The sequence below is a fragment of the Hyla sarda genome, chromosome 6, assembly GCF_029499605.1.
Source record: "Hyla sarda isolate aHylSar1 chromosome 6, aHylSar1.hap1, whole genome shotgun sequence".
NCBI lineage: Eukaryota > Metazoa > Chordata > Amphibia > Anura > Hylidae > Hyla > Hyla sarda.
The window spans coordinates 75,339,243-75,356,569 of record NC_079194.1 but is presented as its reverse complement, the minus strand read 5'-3'; the positions used below and the strand labels follow the sequence as shown (position 1 = coordinate 75,356,569).

At 41.6% G+C, this 17,327-nt stretch overlaps 1 protein-coding gene across 1 annotated transcript in view; it reads right to left on the bottom strand.

The window, feature by feature from the left end:
- Positions 1–4,997: 4,997 nt before the first annotated feature.
- Positions 4,998–17,327, bottom strand: part of LOC130275784 (nuclear pore membrane glycoprotein 210-like) — a 133,689-nt gene continuing 121,359 nt past the window's right edge. The window contains exons 36-40 of the mRNA XM_056524189.1: positions 14,882–15,132; positions 11,936–12,143; positions 9,254–9,361; positions 8,933–9,000; positions 4,998–5,715 (exon numbers count right to left, since the gene is read on the bottom strand). Coding sequence (XP_056380164.1) covers positions 8,981–9,000; positions 9,254–9,361; positions 11,936–12,143; positions 14,882–15,132 — 587 coding nt within the window. The 3' untranslated portion in view covers positions 4,998–5,715; positions 8,933–8,980. The remainder of the gene's footprint in view (positions 5,716–8,932; positions 9,001–9,253; positions 9,362–11,935; positions 12,144–14,881; positions 15,133–17,327) is intronic.

Genomic DNA, 17,327 nt, shown 5'->3' with positions numbered 1-17,327 from the left:
TTAAAAACTAAAAAAAAATGCTGTCAAAATAAAGTAGACATCTGAAAGTATAAGTTTCATAAACTATTTGGTCAGTAAGTATAAATATATGCAACATATTAGTGTTAAAATGGCAAAAAATCATAATTTTTCTTAAAATTTCATGATTTTTTGCATAGTAAACGTAAGCCAACATTATTTGTAGTTTTTTTTTTACAATGTACATGAAGGACAACTTGTGACAAAAAAAACAATGTCAGAATTATCGTGATTGGCAAAACGTTACCAGAGTTATTCTCTAATAAAGACAGACATCCCCGATTTGAAAAAACAGGCCTGGTCTTTCAGGAGCGTACAGGTTTACTTGTGTTGGTCCTTAAGGGGTTAACTTTCTGGCACCATCTGATTAAAAAAAAAAAAAAAAAATTTGTTTTCCACCGGAGTACTCCTCTAATTTCACCAAGTTTTAAGAACTAAGGGTCATTTGTTGTTATTTGGATCACACTAATACTGTACCATAGCTTTATGAATAGCATGGTCTTCGTTATTTGGTAACCATTGTGACAAGGATTGTAGTAGACACTTGTGTAAATGTTTATTAAAAGGTAATAAAAAGGTCCCAAACAACACATATTAAGAAACACTATTATACAAAGGAAAAATTGCAATGCAGCCGACATGGTAAAAATAAGGCACAGTGGCATTCACAACAATAGCAAGCAAAACAAAAATGATGAATGGAGCCAATTTATAGTATAAAAAAAGTACAGACATTGTGGTGGGAACATTCAGTGTGTTTAATCTTCAGGATAAAATAAAAAGCTTGAGGTATTTGAGAACACTTCACTGGCTCCTGAGAAAAAGCTTCATACGTTTTCAGCACTTGACTGTGACAAAGAAAACAAAATTCACATTTTTCACATTGTATCCGACCTATTACACACATTACGGTGATCCCTCTCATATGATGCAGTACAAAAGTGATAGGCCATGAAATTTTTAGCATCTTGAAAACTGGAAGAATTAATTATTTAAGCCATTTTAACACACGGTATATCACTGTGCCCTTTAAATCAATAACAGTACAGGAAGTATGTATTAAAAAGAAACTGTGCGTCCCTTGTAGGACTCTTTGTAGAACGATTATGACCTGAAACAAAAAATGATCAAATGGCTGATCCTTATACTTGGCAGGATAAACATACAGTGCCCAATGTCAGTAGATAGATGTATTGAATGTAATAAAACTTTTGCATTGGCATTCACATTTAAAGGGGGTTATCCATCTTGGATAACCTACCGTATTTATCGGCGTATAACACGCACTTTTTAGGCTAAAATTTTTAGCCTAAAGTCTGTGTGCGTGTTATACGCCGATACACCCTCAGGAAAGGCAGGGGGAGAGGCCGTCGCTGCCCGCTTCTCTCCCCCTGCCTTTCCTGGGGTCTAGAGCACTGCTGTCGGCCCTTTTCACCCCCTGGTTATCGGCGCCGCTGCCCGTTCTGTCCCCCTGACTATCGGTGCCCCGCTGCCTCCCCCCATCCCCTGTGGCATAATTACCTGAGTCGGGTCCACGCTGCTCCAGGCCTCCGTCGTGCGTCCCCGGCGTCGTTGCTAAGCGCTGAACGACGCAGCGCATGACGTCAGAGCGCCGCGCCGTGCATAGCAACGACGCCGGGGACGCACGACGGAGGCCTGGAGCAGCGCGGACCCGACTCAGGTAATTATGCCACCGGGGATGGGGGGAGGCAACGGGGCAGCGGCGCCGGCAATGGGTGCCGCTGCCCCTTCTCTCCCCCTGGCTGTCGGCGCCGCTTCTCTCCCCCTGGCTATCGGCGCCGGCACCGATAGTCAGGGGGACAGAACGGGCAGCGGCGCCGATAACCAGGGGGTGAGAAGGGCCGACAGCAGCGCTCTAGACCCCAGGAAAGGCAGGGGGAGAGAAGCGGGCAGCGACGGCCTCTCTCCCCCTGCCTTTCCTGGGGGTGTATCGGGGGGTATACACGCGCACACACGCACCCTCATTTTATCATGGATATTTGGGTAAAAAACTTTTTTTACCCAAATATCCTTGGTAAAATGAGGGTGCGTGTTATAGGCCGGTGCGTGGTATACCCCGATAAATACGGTACTTCATATTAAGGGTACCTCACAGGAAAGCTGACCAATTCCCATGCCGCCCCCCCCCCCCCTCCAGGCTTAACTATTTAACTACTTAACTCAGAGCAGCTGTAGCCTAAAATTAAAAAAATTAGAATTTTCTTTCTATCTTATTAAAGGGGTACTCCGCACCCCTAGACATCTTATCCCCTATCCAAAGGATAGAGGATAAGATGTCAGATCGCCAGGGTCCCGCTGTTGGGGACCCACGGGATCTGGTCTGCAGCACCCACCTGTATGGCTTGCACCTCACACCGGCAACGCTGGAGGCTTTGGATCCCGACCACAATGGCGGACAAGCGTGACGTCACGACTCCGCCCCGTGTGACTTCACGCCCCGCCCCTCAATGCAAGTCTATGGGAGGGGGCGTGATGGACCTCCCATAGACTTGCATTGAGGGGGCGGGGCGTGACATCACACGGGGCGGAGTCGTGACATCACGCTCGTCCGCCATTATGGTCGGGATCCGAAGCCTCCAGCGTTGCCCGTGTGAGGTGCAAGCCGTACAGGTGGGTGCTGCAGACGAGATCCCGGGGGGTCCCCAGCAGCGGGACTCCAGCGATCTGACATCTTATCCCCTATCCTTTGGATAGGGGATAAGATGTCTAGGGGTACGGAGTACCCCTTTAAAGAAAATCTGTCAGTTTTGCATTATGCTTAAGGCGGTGCTGAGCTGAAGCACACATACCTTCTCGATCCATCACTCTTCCCTGGCTTGAACGATTAATGCACATGGCTTGTCGACCACACAGTGTTTCCTAACCAGGGTGCCTTCAGCTGTTACAAAATTACAACTTCCAGCATGCCCGGACAGCCTATAGTTTTGCTATAGCTGGAAGCAATCTGGTTGGGAGACATTGGTCTAACAGCACCAAGTGCAATGTCAATCAGTCAAGGCAGGGAGGGGGCATGCATGCAGCAGATCAGCATTGCCTCCTTGACCCTTAATTGCTTTAAGCAAAAAAATTGAGCTGACAGCTGACACCCTTTCTTAAGAAGCAACATATAACAATCGCGGCAATTTTTGTTGAATACAGCCACATAAAGGTGATGGGAATTTTCAGCCTGAACCTGTGAATTTTTTCCCCACAATATATTGTCAGTTGAATTGTAATATTAAACAGGGAAAAATCGATATTTGAAAAAAAAAATAAAATAAAAAATAAAACAGAAAATGTATTACAGTATAGTAACAAGGATGAGGTATATAAGTAGAGATACTGGAATGTACGTATATAACTGGTATAACAGCAATCCCACTGTATATATATATACACACACGGGAAGGCTAAATTGTATGGCAGTAAAAATCACAGGATAGTGCAACCTCAAAAGGCTGCTCGATGTTAGAATTCTTGCAATTGTTTCTTGTCCCTCAACTCCTTTTTTAGGGCAACTATAAAAGTAGTTATAGCATATGTCCAACTGCAATACAATCAGATTTTTACCCTTACCGCTTAGAAAATCAAAGGGTTTGCACAAGAAGTGCAGTAAACTGTGATTTTAAACAGTGCGACCAAAAGTCGGAATGAAACCCTCGTCTTTTATATATCGTCTGCAGAACTCATGGGAAAAGCCATTAAGAAGTTCCATCTGCCAGAGGGCTGATTTAAGCATCTACAGCTTTGGTGCCATTTCTTCTACCTAAGGGCTCATTCACACAGCCGCTGGACTTCAGCTTCTATTTGGTGCTGAATGGACCCCAAACAGAATGAACGGACACTTCGGAATGGACACCACCCTGTCCAGACTGATCCAATTGACTTTTTCGACTAAACTTCAGTCCTTTAAACGGGTTAAGAAATGGAGCGCCCTTCAGCGGAGCCCGGCAGCAGTGTGACCTTAGCCTTACCCTGGCCATCATGTTGAGTCTGTCTTTAAAACTGGATAGAAATACTATGTAAATAGGCAGCTGCAATGCACATTAAACTGTGAGAATGGATACACATCAGGTTTGAGGTATCTGTTGGGGGAATACGTTTTTGCAACAAAGCAGAAGTACAGAAGCATATGATCCAGCAGATTCATTGGTTTTAAAGGTTCTGTCAGCTCTAGATATTGTTGTGGGGTCAAGGAGGCTGTGCTGAGCTGTAGGATGCATGCCTCCTCCCTCCCCCACCCCTCTTTGCCCTAACTGAATGATGTGCAGTGATCAGGGATGGAAGACTAGCCCTGTACATTTATCAATCAAGACAGGGTAGGATGGGGGAGGGAGGAGTGCATCCTTGAGCTATGAGCATTGTCTCGAGCTAACAGATTTTCTTTAATGAAGCTTGTATATACCAAATTTGCATATGTTTCTCAGCAATGAGTCCCAGAAACATGTGTGCAACAGCTATATGGCTAAAGCATGATGTGAACCTGCTCTAAAATGATCCCTTTACATTTTTAGCTATAAGGCTCATATAGCTAAAGGTAATAGTGGACTATTGCTATTTTTTCTTATAAAGACTGCCTGTCTGTTCAGGAAAAGAAAGGATTTGATGCTGAAAATGTTCCAGTTGTATAATACAATCGCTAAAGAAACTAAAAGGATAAAAATAAATAAAGATGGTAAACAGGTAATTTTACTACATACAGAAACGCTAAATGATCCTGGGGATAGTGGTTTCTCGCCATCAGTAAAATGCCTCGAGCTCGCAGAGAACTCACTACGTGATTGTGACACCTCTCGCACATTAGCGCTGAAACAATGCACTGAAGAGCAGCGAGTGGTATTGACATGCTTGTCATTTCTGTGGATGTAGAGCAGCGTTTCCCAACCAGGGTGCCTCCAGCTGTTGCAAAACTACAACTCCCAGCATGCCCGGACAGCCTTTGGCTGTCCGGGCATGCTGGAAGTTGTAGTTTTGCAACAGCTGGAGGCACCCTGGTTGGGAAACACTGATGTAGAGTAACGTGCGCAGGACATTTTCACAGCTATGCATTTCCAATGGGTCAGGCTCACATTGCAAGGCTACAATTACTAATCAGTGTAGAATTATTCCTGAGATTAACAGAATGAGCTGTAACATACAAAGCATTCTAAATCCGAGTGGTCATATAGTCAACCAACAAAATCACAAAAAACACAAGTCTCCTCTTGAAAACAGAAGAAAAAATTAATAAAAAAACATTTTTCCGGCGTCAAGAACTAAAACTGCATAAATTCATAAAAACTCAACAATTCCATTCGATCTAAAAAATTTAAAAAAGTACCGAACAATCAAAAGGGTTAAAAACAAACAATTATCATTACAATCGCTCAATGAAATCAAGTGGACGGCATTGAAAAAAAAGCTGTGTATATCTAGAGGTCTGATGGATACTGTGGAATCCACATCCACAAGTATCGGGAAGAGTACAACGGCCTCGTAGACAGAGACCCCAAATATAAGAAAACGCATAAAATGTCAGCCTCATGCTGTGCTACACAACACATGCACTGCAAACAAAAGGCCCCAAAATGAAATAGATCTGCTCTTTGGTGAAACCTAGGTTTCTTTAGTTGGAAGCATAGGCTGGACTTCACAGTAGCCGACGAGGTGAGTAGTTTGATGGGTTGGAATATATTGCTGGTGATGCAGACGTAGAACCTAAAAAAGGCAAATAAGATGTACGATTTATTATATTTTCTGTTACTGTTTGGACCTAAATACCCCCCCTAATGAGTGTAAATAGGAGGGACAGTTTATTGTTATTTTGCTGCAGTAAACAGATCATAAAGTAGAACAGTGGTCTTTAAATTGTGGACCTTCATATGTTGCAAAACTACAACCACTAGCTATGCGAGCTTATTCTTTATCCATAGTGTATCTCTTTAGGACAGTGGTCACCAAACTGTGGACCACCAGATATTGCAAAACTACAAATCCTATCATGCCCGGATAGCCTATGGCTGTCTGGGCATTCTGGGAGTTGTAGTTTTGCAGCATCTAGAGGTGCAGTTTGTAGACCACTGAACAGACTTATTACTACTTAAAGGGGTATTCCCGGGTATTCTTATATCAACTGCCTCCAGAAAGTTAAACAGATTTGTAAATTACTTCTATTAAAAAATCTTAATCCTTTCAATAATTATCAGCTGCTGAAGTTGAGTTGTTGTTTTCTGTCTGGAAACAGTGCTCTCTGCTGACCTCTCTGCTTGTCTCATGAACTGCACAGAGTAGAAGACGTTTGCTATGGGGATTTTCTTCTAAACTGGGCGGTTCCCGAGACACGTGTGATCAGAGTGCACTTAGACAGAAAACAACAACTCAACTTCAGCAGCTAATAAATACTGAAAGGATTAAGATTTTTTTCATAGAAGTAATTTACAAATCTGTAACTTTCTGGAGCCAGTTGATATATGTAAAAAAAAAAAGTTTTTTTTCTGGAATACCCCTTTAAGTTTAAATTCCAATAACAATCACCTGCCTAACCTTGGGCATAGTAGAATGTTAGTGCATGTCGGTACACCTACCAGGGCAACTATAGTTGCACACGGACAAGTCAGAAGGACAGAAGAGTGCACAAAGGGGCTTGGAATACACCTAGAGCACCAAAGCACTTTATTTGCATATTTGGATTTTAGGTCATAACTCTCAAACAGGGCCGTGTAGGAAGAAAAGGTAAACAGCGTCACTCGCACTATTACCATGTACCAGCCGGCTGGTGTGGGTGACACTGTTCACAGATTCTCTTTAATAGAACCCCCGCACCATAGTCTCCAGGCACTATACAGTTGCCTCAGCTGTTCTGCTCAGTGTACACAAGCAGTGGCAAAGCAGAATAGTGCTGAGTTACCACTGCAGATTTTCTGCCTGCAAATCCAAACAGAAAATCCACAGCATTTTCACACTGTGTGGCTATATGCTTATCTGGCCCCTATTCAGATGTTCTATGTAATTAAAACCAATATAAAAACCAAAAGGGCAGGTAAAGGGTAGAGATACACAACTCCAACTTGTAGAAGAGAAATCTCCATTGGCAACATACTCTTAAACCAACTGCAATCTATAAAACTACATGGGTAGAGAGTAACCATAGATTCTCTCTAAGGGTGCATTCACACTGAGTAATTCAAGAGGAATTTACTCAAGTAATTCCTCTTGAATTCTCAGCTTACAAATAATTAACATTATCTGCTTTGCCATTTACTTCAATGTATTTTACTATGCACTGTTCACACTGTGTAAATACCGCTAGCGGAATTCCGTTCCACTAGAAGAAAGAACATGTTCATTCTTCTTGCGGAATACGCGAGCAGAAGTCCATTGAAGTCAATGGTAAAAAAAATTCTGCTTGAAATTGCTCAGAAATTCCGCACAAAAAAATAAAAAAATAAAAAAAAGGGAAATTCCAATTGGTGGTTGTAGTCCAGCAAAAAAAAAAAAAAAGGTTTCCCCCTATATTACGCGCAAAATAAAAACATCAATTCCACGGCGGAATTTTTACACAAGGATTCCGCTCCTATTCTTCAGTGTGAACGCACCCGAAAACACGAAATTTAACTATGACCATGGGATATATTTTATGTTGTTTTTCCAGTTCGGTTTGTATAAAAGAGAAACTCGGAAGATCGATATGTTTTCCTCTTATTTGACATCTTTATATCTGATGTGATGCTTGTTTATTGCTTTAAATTGTGATACCATTGTAACCAACATTGCATTTTCACTTTGTTCTACATGTACTTCCGTGAATAAACTTTCTACATGGGTAAATTCCACCAACTTTCTGCGGAAGAATCGAAAATGTGATTCAGTGTCAGTTTTAAAACAAGCACTGAATTACATAGTCAGCTGCAGATTTTCTGTGTGGAATAGGTGCACAAGATCCATAGCAAATCTAGTGTGAACATGCCCAAGGTGTAGTTTGTCCATAATAAATGTCCCAAGTTGTGACCACGCGATATGATCACATGACCAGGTAGATCACTGTGAGAGACCACAGCATATTGAAAGGTTTATATCTATGACTAACTTTTTTTGCAATTATAAGGGCCGGGTCACACACAGCGCATACGCAGAGTATTTGGCTCCACAAGAAATCTGCTGGGTAGTGTGAAACAAGCTAGAGCAGACATACAGGGCTTTTCCTGACACAGCCATGTGTGTGTGCAGCGAGGTTTAGATGTGGACCGATCGCCTCCGAACCTCACTGCACACACAGGGCTGTGGCGGGGAAAGCCCTGTATGTAAGCTTCTAGCACATATGCCGTGTATTTCCAGCTACCCCGCAGATTTCCTGCAGCGCCAAATATACTGCTTATGCGCTGTGTGTGACCCTAACTAGAGATGAGCGAACTTACAGTAAATTCGATTCGTCACAAACTTCTCGGCTCGGCAGTTGATGACTTTTCCTGCGTAAATTAGTTCAGCCTTCAGGTGCTCCGGTGGGCTGGAAAAGGTGGATACATTCCTAGGAAAGAGTCTCCTAGGACTGTATCCACCTTTTCCAGCCCACCGGAGCACCGGAAAGCTGAACTAATTTATGCAGGAAAAGTCATCAACTGCCGAGCCGAGAAGTTCTTGACGAATCGAATTTACTGTAAGTTCGCTCATCTCTAACCCTAACCTTTGGCTGCGTTTCCACTACAGTATTTTATTTTTTTTAGCAAAAGTCAAAAATGGATCCATGACCAAAAGAAATGGGAACTATAAAGGAAGGACTTCTACTTCTCTGTGAATACATTTCTGGCTTAGAAACTGCAGTGGAAACCTTCCAAATAAAAAACCTTGCCAAGTGAATACACAGCCTTGCAGACTACCACATCCTAGCACTGGTTACTGTAATAAACTATGAAGTGCGCTGTACTTTTTTAATACTTACTGCCTTGTAGCGCGGAAACGGGATGAGAGCAAGATAAACGCTGGGTGGTTAACGGGCTTCGTTGAGAGCTGAAAAAGAAAAAACATTAAATATAGAAAAAACTCATTAGGGGAGATTTATCAAAACCTGTCCAGAGGAAAAGTTGCTGAGTTGCCCATAGCAACCAATCAGATCGCTTCTTTCAGTCTTCAGAGGCCTTTTCAAAAATGAAAGAAGAGATCTGATTGGTTGCTATGGGCAACTCAGCAACTTTTCCTCTGGACAGGTTTTGATAAATCTCCCCCATTAGATATATATGATTTAAGAATATTCAGTGTTTACCTATAATCGCAATGGCAGCCCCAGCTAGGAGAGCGAACAAAGTAAAGAAGAAAATGGGATAAGAGTCCATGAAGGTCTTGTAGAAGCCATGCTCCCCAGTGTAAGGCCCTGCAGGACAGGAACAGCAACAGTACACATGAGCAATGACAAATGTTTGTTACTTAAAACGATCACCATAGATCAGTGTTTCCCAACCAGGATGCCTCCAGCTGTTGCACAACTACAACTTCCAGCATGCCCGGACAGCCGTTGGCTGTCCGGGCATGCTGGGAGTTGTAGTTTTGCAAAAGCTGGAGGCACCCTGGTTGGGAAATCAGGGCTGTGGAGTCGGTAGATAAATGTTCCGACTCCGCAATTTTTTGTACTTCCGACTCAGACTCCCCAACTCCTCTGTATTAATATGCAAATGTATTAAAGTTTAAAGGGGGTATTCCAGGCAAAAACTTTTTTTTATATATCAACTGGCTCCGGAAAGTTAAACAGATTTGTAAATTACTTCTATTAAAAAATCTTAATCCTTCCAATAGTTATTAGCTTCTGAAGATTTCTGTCTAACTGCTCAATGATGATGTCACGTCCCGGGAGCTGTGCATGATGGGAGAATATCCCCATAGGAACTGCACAGCTCCCGGGACTTGACATCATCATTGAGCAGTTAGACAGAAAACTTCAGAAGCTAATAACTATTGGAAGGATTAAGATTTTTTAATAGAAGTAATTTACAAATCTGTTTAACTTTCCGGAGCCAGTTGATATATAAAAAAAAAAGTTTTGGCCTGGAATACCCCTTTAAGCTAACAATCTGAGTTTACAAGTTTTTATAGCCTTAGCTGAATGACAGCAGTTTTTCCAATGGTTTACACCTCCATTCCCTTCACTTATACAAGTGTCTCTAGTCCTGCAGAAACATATTTACTTAACCCCTTATCAGTGAGAGGCTAGGTTACCCATAGGTTCCCTGTAACAGCAGAACACAACACTATGGAAAGTATAAGTATTGCCGCTCCTATTTGTGCGTTGTGTGCCATATAGTAAAGCACATGAAAAGCATGCTTCTTCACGGTCACTTAACGTGCTCGTTTTGCGGTTACGTGAGGCACTGTATGCATTGGTCTTTATTCTTACAGTAGAGAAGTCATAAATTATAACTGTGTGAATTGGGACATTTAAACTTGCTTTTTTTTCATTCCAAACTAAATTTAGTAGGAGCCGGTGCATTGTTTGCCAACTCAGACTCCAGGTACCAAAAATTTCGTCCGACTCCGAGACTCCACAGCACTATGGGAAACCCGGCCATAGATAAATCCATATGAGTGAGTCTGCAATGAAGAAACGTACTTGCGTTCTCGCCTTCTTTTAGATAAAATGTACAACTTTCTCCATTCCTCCCCTTTTCCCTATTCCTTCTGCTCTTTTCTTCTTCTTGTTGTCTGATTTCCTTTGTTTTGCCTTTGGCATGTTATTTTATGATAGACCACCTGGTGGGGGCGCCCTGCACTACCTGCTGGATTTCACCATAACTTATTCCCAGCTTGTTTTGTTGACTTTGCTCTGCGTAGGGATGGTTTTTGTAGTAGGTTTATGCTTAAGATTCGAAAATTAAGAATTCTATAAAAAAAAAAAAAAAAATATAATAATAATTTAAACTTTGTAAAAGCACCAAGTTTCCTCACAGATTGAAATGGACACTAATGGACCTCAAAACAAGTAAAGGGAATATGTCCTCAGAAAATGACCCATTGTTTAAATAGAGTTTATATGTAATATTTTTAAAGAATTTTAGGTGATGTTTTTCAAATTCATTTTACCATCCATATCTTAAAACAATCCTAATCTCTTGGAGTTTTTATTCTGATCACTAAGCTAAAAGGGGTACTCCGCACCCCTAGACATCTTATCCCCTATCCAAAGGATAGTGGATAAGATGTCAGATCGCCGGGGTCCCGCTGCTGGGGACCCCTGAGATCTCGGCTGCAGCGCCCACCTGTACGGCTTCCACCTCACACCGGCAACGCTGGAGGCTTCCGATCTCGACCAAAATGGCGGACGAGTGTGACGTCACGCCACGCCCCCTCAATGCAAGTCTACGGGAGGGGGCGTGACGGACCTCCCATATAATTGCGTATGTCCATGCGGCTTGCTGCAAATATAATTAAAAGGGGTACTCCACTAAAAAAAAAAAATTCAAAAAGAAAAGAAATTCCTGTGCAGCATACAGCAGCTGATAATTACTGGAAGGATTAAGATAAAAAAAAAAAAAAAAAAAAAAAAATGAAATCTGGCACCACTTGATAAAAAATAAATAAATAAAAAGTTTTCCAGAGAAGTACCCATTTAAATGCTGTTAGAAAAGCAGTAAGCAAAAAGTAAGATGGCTGCTCACATTAAAAATAAATACAAATCAGAAAATTGAAAGATTAGAAAAAGAAGAACATGTAACAATAGAACTAGTAAACATTTTAGGCGATACATGCACTTTAACTTAATCCTCAAATCAAGTGTTAACAGAACCTTAAACAGCTCTACACTGTGAGGTGACCTATACGACAGCCGTCACATCAGATTTCAGACTTTGAGTGACGAAAACATTTTCAGTGCCAAAGATCTATCCTGGAACATTCAGCGAGTCTATAGTTATTTACCACTTGGCACAGAAATGATAGAGCCTACACACATACACACCATTAATGGGGCCTGTCTCTGCAATCAGTTTGATGGGAACATCAATGGTCTGGTCTGACAAGTAACTCGAAACAGAAAGTGATGTGGATAATGATCCCTGGTGTAAAGCCTGCATGTTCGCAATGCCAACTTCATATGTCACAAAGCTGGGTACTCCAGAGGACTTTTCTTTTCGATAGACAGTCACCACCGGGGATCCAGTCTTCACCTGTGGAACAGATTGGAGAAGCTTAGAGATACTAACACAACCCTGAATGCCTAGTAATAATCTACAATCCATTTTACATACAAAAACCTTTTTCTTTTACAATATACTATAAAAAGGGGACAAACAGTTGGTTAAAATTTTTTATACTAAATATTTTGCAACAAATGAAAAGGAGAATCAGCGAAAATTAAAGGGGTATTCCAGGCAAAAACTTTTTTTTATATATCAACTGGCTCCGGAAAGTTAAACAGATTTGTAAATTACTTATATTAAAAAATCTTAATCCTTCCAATAGTTATTACTTTCTGAAGTCGAGTTGCTGTTTTCTGTCTAACTGCTTTCTGATGACTCACGTCCCGGGAGCTGTCCAGCTCCTATGGGGATATTTTCCCATCATGCAAGGGATATTCTCCCATCATGCACAGCTCCCGGGACGTGACATCATCATTGGGCAGTTAGACAGAAAACTTCAGAAGCTAATAACTATTGGAAGGATTAAGATTTTTTAATAGAAGTAATTTACAAATCTGTTTAACTTTCCGGAGCCAGTTGATAAATATAAAAAAAGTTTTTGCCTGGAATACCCCTTTCACTTATCCATTATTCACAGAATAAGGGATAAGTAGCTGATTGCAGGGGTCCGACAGCTGGGACCCCCAGCGATGAATGGGGTTGGACCCGGCACTCAGTGAGGAGCGGGTGCCGTGTGCATGGCACTCTGGCATCACCGGCGCTCTCATACATGAATGATGTGCATGCCATCTACCAGTAGAAGAGACACGCTCCTCACAGAGAGCCGGGTCCTGTCCCGAGATCACCTGTGGTCCGACCGCTGGACCCCCTGTGGTCAGCTACTTCTCCCCTATCCTGTGGCTAGGGGAGAAGTTAACTTTTCCTTAAAAGGGAAAAAAATTCCTGCCTGTTGATTTTATTTTACTAAAGTTGTTACACAACCCCTTTTTTTTTTTTACATGCCGTAAAGCAGCCCTGACCCATCCAATGTAATAATGCATTTGCTTTGCAGCAGCTGCTGCAAAACAGATGCATGCCTAACTTTCTTTTAAAAGCCAGTTCAACAAGGGTCTGGCATTATATAATCTTGGTGACCAGTGATTATAGCCAAATGTCTCTGAAACTGGAAGAATAGAAATGAACTGATAACCACTCGAGTTTCAATATAAAAGGGGCTCATCTTAAGGAGACAACCTCCTTAATTTACTGTCACACATGGCACTGGCCGAAAAAGTATTTAAAGGCAATAGGTTAGCTCTGCCTCATGCTCAGAGCTTAAAAGGGGTACTCTGGTGGAAAATAATTTTTTGCAAATCAACTGGTGCCAGAAAGTTAATCAGATTTGTAAATTCAGTACTTAGCTGCTGTATGCTCCACATAAAGTTGTATAGTTCTTTTCAGTCTGACCACAGTGCTCTCTGCTGACACCTCTGTCCATGTCAGGAACTGTCCAGAGCAGGAAAGGTTTGCTCTGCAGATTTGCTCCTACTCTGGACAGTTCCTGACACAGACAGAGGTATCAACAGAGAGCACTGTGGTCAGACAGAAAAAAGGGGTACTCCGCTGCAAAACAATTCATTTTAAATCAACTGGTGCCAGAAAGTTATACAGATTTGTGATTTACTTCTATAAAAAAAAATCATAATCCTTCCAGTACTAAAAATTTCTTTTCTGTCTGACCACAGTGCTCTCTGATGACACCCCTGTCCATGTCAGGAACTGTCCGGAGCTGAAGCAAATCCCCAAAGCAAACCTATCCACTTCCAGACAGTACCTGACATGGACAGAGGTGTCAGCAGAGAGCACTGGAAGGATTAAGATTTTTTATTAATAGAAGTGATTTACAAATCTGTTTAACTTTCTGGCACCAGTTGATATAAAATAAATTGCTGCAGCTCAGCACAACCTCTATGAGATTAAATAGTAATTTCCTGGATAGGAGATATTTATATTCTTTGGACAATCCCCTTTGGCTGTTGAGATATGCTGGGAAATGTAGCTTTGCAACATCTGGAGGGTCACAGTTTGGAGACCAAAGAATAAATGAATGAATGAATAAGGAGGTACACACCATACTATGTCCCTATTCATGGGATTGGCAGGGGTCCAGCAGTTGGATCTCCACATTAAATGAGATAACTTTTAATCTTGGGATAACACCCTGAGTTGCAACATGACGTCCAGGCCCAGTGTGTCATACTGCCACTCAGCCAATCACTGGCTGAGGTGTGACATCCTTGAGTGGCAGTATGACCCACTGGGCCCAGAGTGACATCAAGCAGGACACCAGAGGCACCGTGGGAGCGCTGGAGGAAAATACATATTTTTTTTTCCCTTTCCCCTATACTGTAGCTTGAGCATTGTTCTTTTAAAATGAAATAGAAAACAATAAATAGAAAACATTCCTGCCTTATAACCCTTTCAAAACTGATCTAAAACTTTTCAACAATGTTTACCCTCAGAGAAAGTATAAAGACAAAAAAAATCTGTGCATTTAACTTTGGTTAGCAAACTGCCTCAGAAGTAACTCAGAAATAATGCAATAATATTGCCTTATAAAATGAAGTGAAACTTCTCTTACTATCCTGGAGGGGGCACGGATGAGACGTGGGAAGTAAAAAGGGTCCCCGACAGGTTTGTATTATTGGGCAAAGATAAACCAACAGATGCCAGCTTTATTAGAATGTGTGATGACACAGAGCAATGAATAATACAGGAAGACTCACCTCCAGATTGTTCAGAACTTCAACAGCTCCAAATATCTTGATGTCAGCTGTGGTATAATGATTACTTAGAACTATTTCCTTCTGACTGGTATAAAACCCAAGATAAACAGACACGAGCGCTCCGATCTGTTCTCTGTAGACATGACTGCCGAGTACGGATGCTGTTACAGTGAGAGATGTGTCCCCCATGCTGAGATGTTTTAGCTGGCTCTCTGAAAGCTGCTGTCTTGAGAGGGAACAGGTGTAGTGACCTAGATATAGAACAGATAATGGTAAGAAGACTGCTTGTTCAGGAAATGGTTATGACACAAAAGAATTTGCAGTTTGTCTCAGGATAAAGTGACAGACTTCAGCAATAACATGTACAATTGTGTTAACTGTGTAAAACTGTATAAAAGCGAAATAAATTAGGATACGGCAAAAGAACTAATGTCTCTTTCACATTGCCGTCATGCTCCTCTATGTGGAGCTCTGACTGTAATTCCGGCAATTTTAGCAGAGAAAGAAAGTGCATACACTATTTTTTTTTTCTTCGGTAGTCTACCTGATCTCCAACAGACCCCATTCAAGTCAAAGGGACCAGTCTGGAACTGGGGGAGTCAGTTGTGCTCAGATCAGTTTTTCAAAGGCTCCAAATAGACACAAATAAGGGGTCGATATGCTTTGCGTTATAAATTACACCAACTCACCAGAGTATACAAATCCGCTTTTTGTCCCCACTCAAAAAAAAATGTAAAACATAACTTAATTTTGGAAATATGAGCCAAAAAGAAAGGGGAGGGGGTTATAAAACCCAGCACTATAACACTTACAAATCTTTATGCATGTATGGTCGCTGTATAAACGTACAATGTATATAAAAGTGAAGCCCTAAATACACCTGCAGTGTGTGTCAGAGACGGACAGTGTATTGTGCCGAAATTAAAACCACAAAACCACACTACAATGTCCCTTCTTGTCCATTTTAGGGGCCACTCTGCGCAAAAAAAATATAAAAAAAATAAAATAAAAGAAGAAATCCGAACAGACACTTAACGGGACAGAGCACATCGGCAATGTGAACTTAGCCTAAGCTGCATTAAAATATTGTATGGCTAGCTGAGTACCCGGCGTTGCCCGGTTTTTCGTATTTAAAGGGGTATTCCAGGAAAAAACTTTTTTTTATATATCAACTGGTTCCAGAACGTTAAACAGATTTGTAAATTACTTCTATTAAAAAATCTTAATCCTTTCAGTACTTATGCTCTCTGATGATCAGTGCTCTCTGATGACTCCTGTCTCGGGAAACGCCCAGTTTAGAAGCAAATTCCCATAGCAAACCTCTTCTAAACTGGGCGTTTCCCGAGACACGTGTCATCAGAGAGCACTTAGACAGAAAAGAACAACCTTAACTTCAGAAGCTCATAAGCACTGAAAGGATTAAGATTTTTTAATAGAAGTAATTTACAAATCTGTTTAACTTTCTGGAGCCAGTTGATATATTTAAAAAAAGTGTTTTCCTGGATAACTCCTTTAATCCTTGTGGGGGAGGAAAAGGATGTGCCATCTTACTTGTTTTATCCCATTTATTTTGGAATAAATCTTTTTACTCTGGAGAAGCGCCATCACTGGGATCATTTGCGTCCTCCTTATACGGTTTAAAAAAAAAAAATACATGACATGTGGTCTTACACCTAGGGGAGTTTCAATCAAGCCCAATAGACAGGGTCACATTTCTGTATCTGTATTACAGCCGCAAGTCTTGGCCCGACTATGGGTCTTATAACTCAACCTGACAGCATCATAGATCCCCATGGTAATGTTCGTTTGGGTCATTAGACCTGTGACCACAACTCACTTGCCTGAAAAAGCGTCTTACACCTAGGGGAGTTTCAATCAAGCCCAATAGACAGGGTCACATTTCTGTATCTGTATTACAGCCGCAAGTCTTGGCCCGACTATGGGTCTTATAACTCAACCTGACAGCATCATAGATCCCCATGGTAATGTTCGTTTGGGTCATTAGACCTGTGACCACAACTCACTTGCCTGAAAAAGCGTCCTAAATATGTTAAAGGGGTACTCCGGTGGAAAACTTTTTTTTTTTTTTTAAATGAACTGATGCCAGAAAGTTAAACAGATTTGTAAATGAGCAATACATAGAACAACTGATAGTGTCCAGGCACTGCTGTAGATGGATGCAGCCGAAAACACAGGTAAGGAGCAAGACTGCTATAATGAGGACACCTGCTGCTATGTAGTAGGGAGAAGTGTGGTGCAGCTTCAGCCCAACAGAACAAGGGCTTATGAATCAGACATGCATCAATGATAGTGAAGAAGATAAGGAATGAATCGCACTCACCACTAGGATATCCCAAAGAAACCGATCCTTTATTGCACGGATGGTAATAGCAGCATGTTACAGAAGACAAATCTTCATGGCAGCTGCTCTCGAGACGCAGGGGTA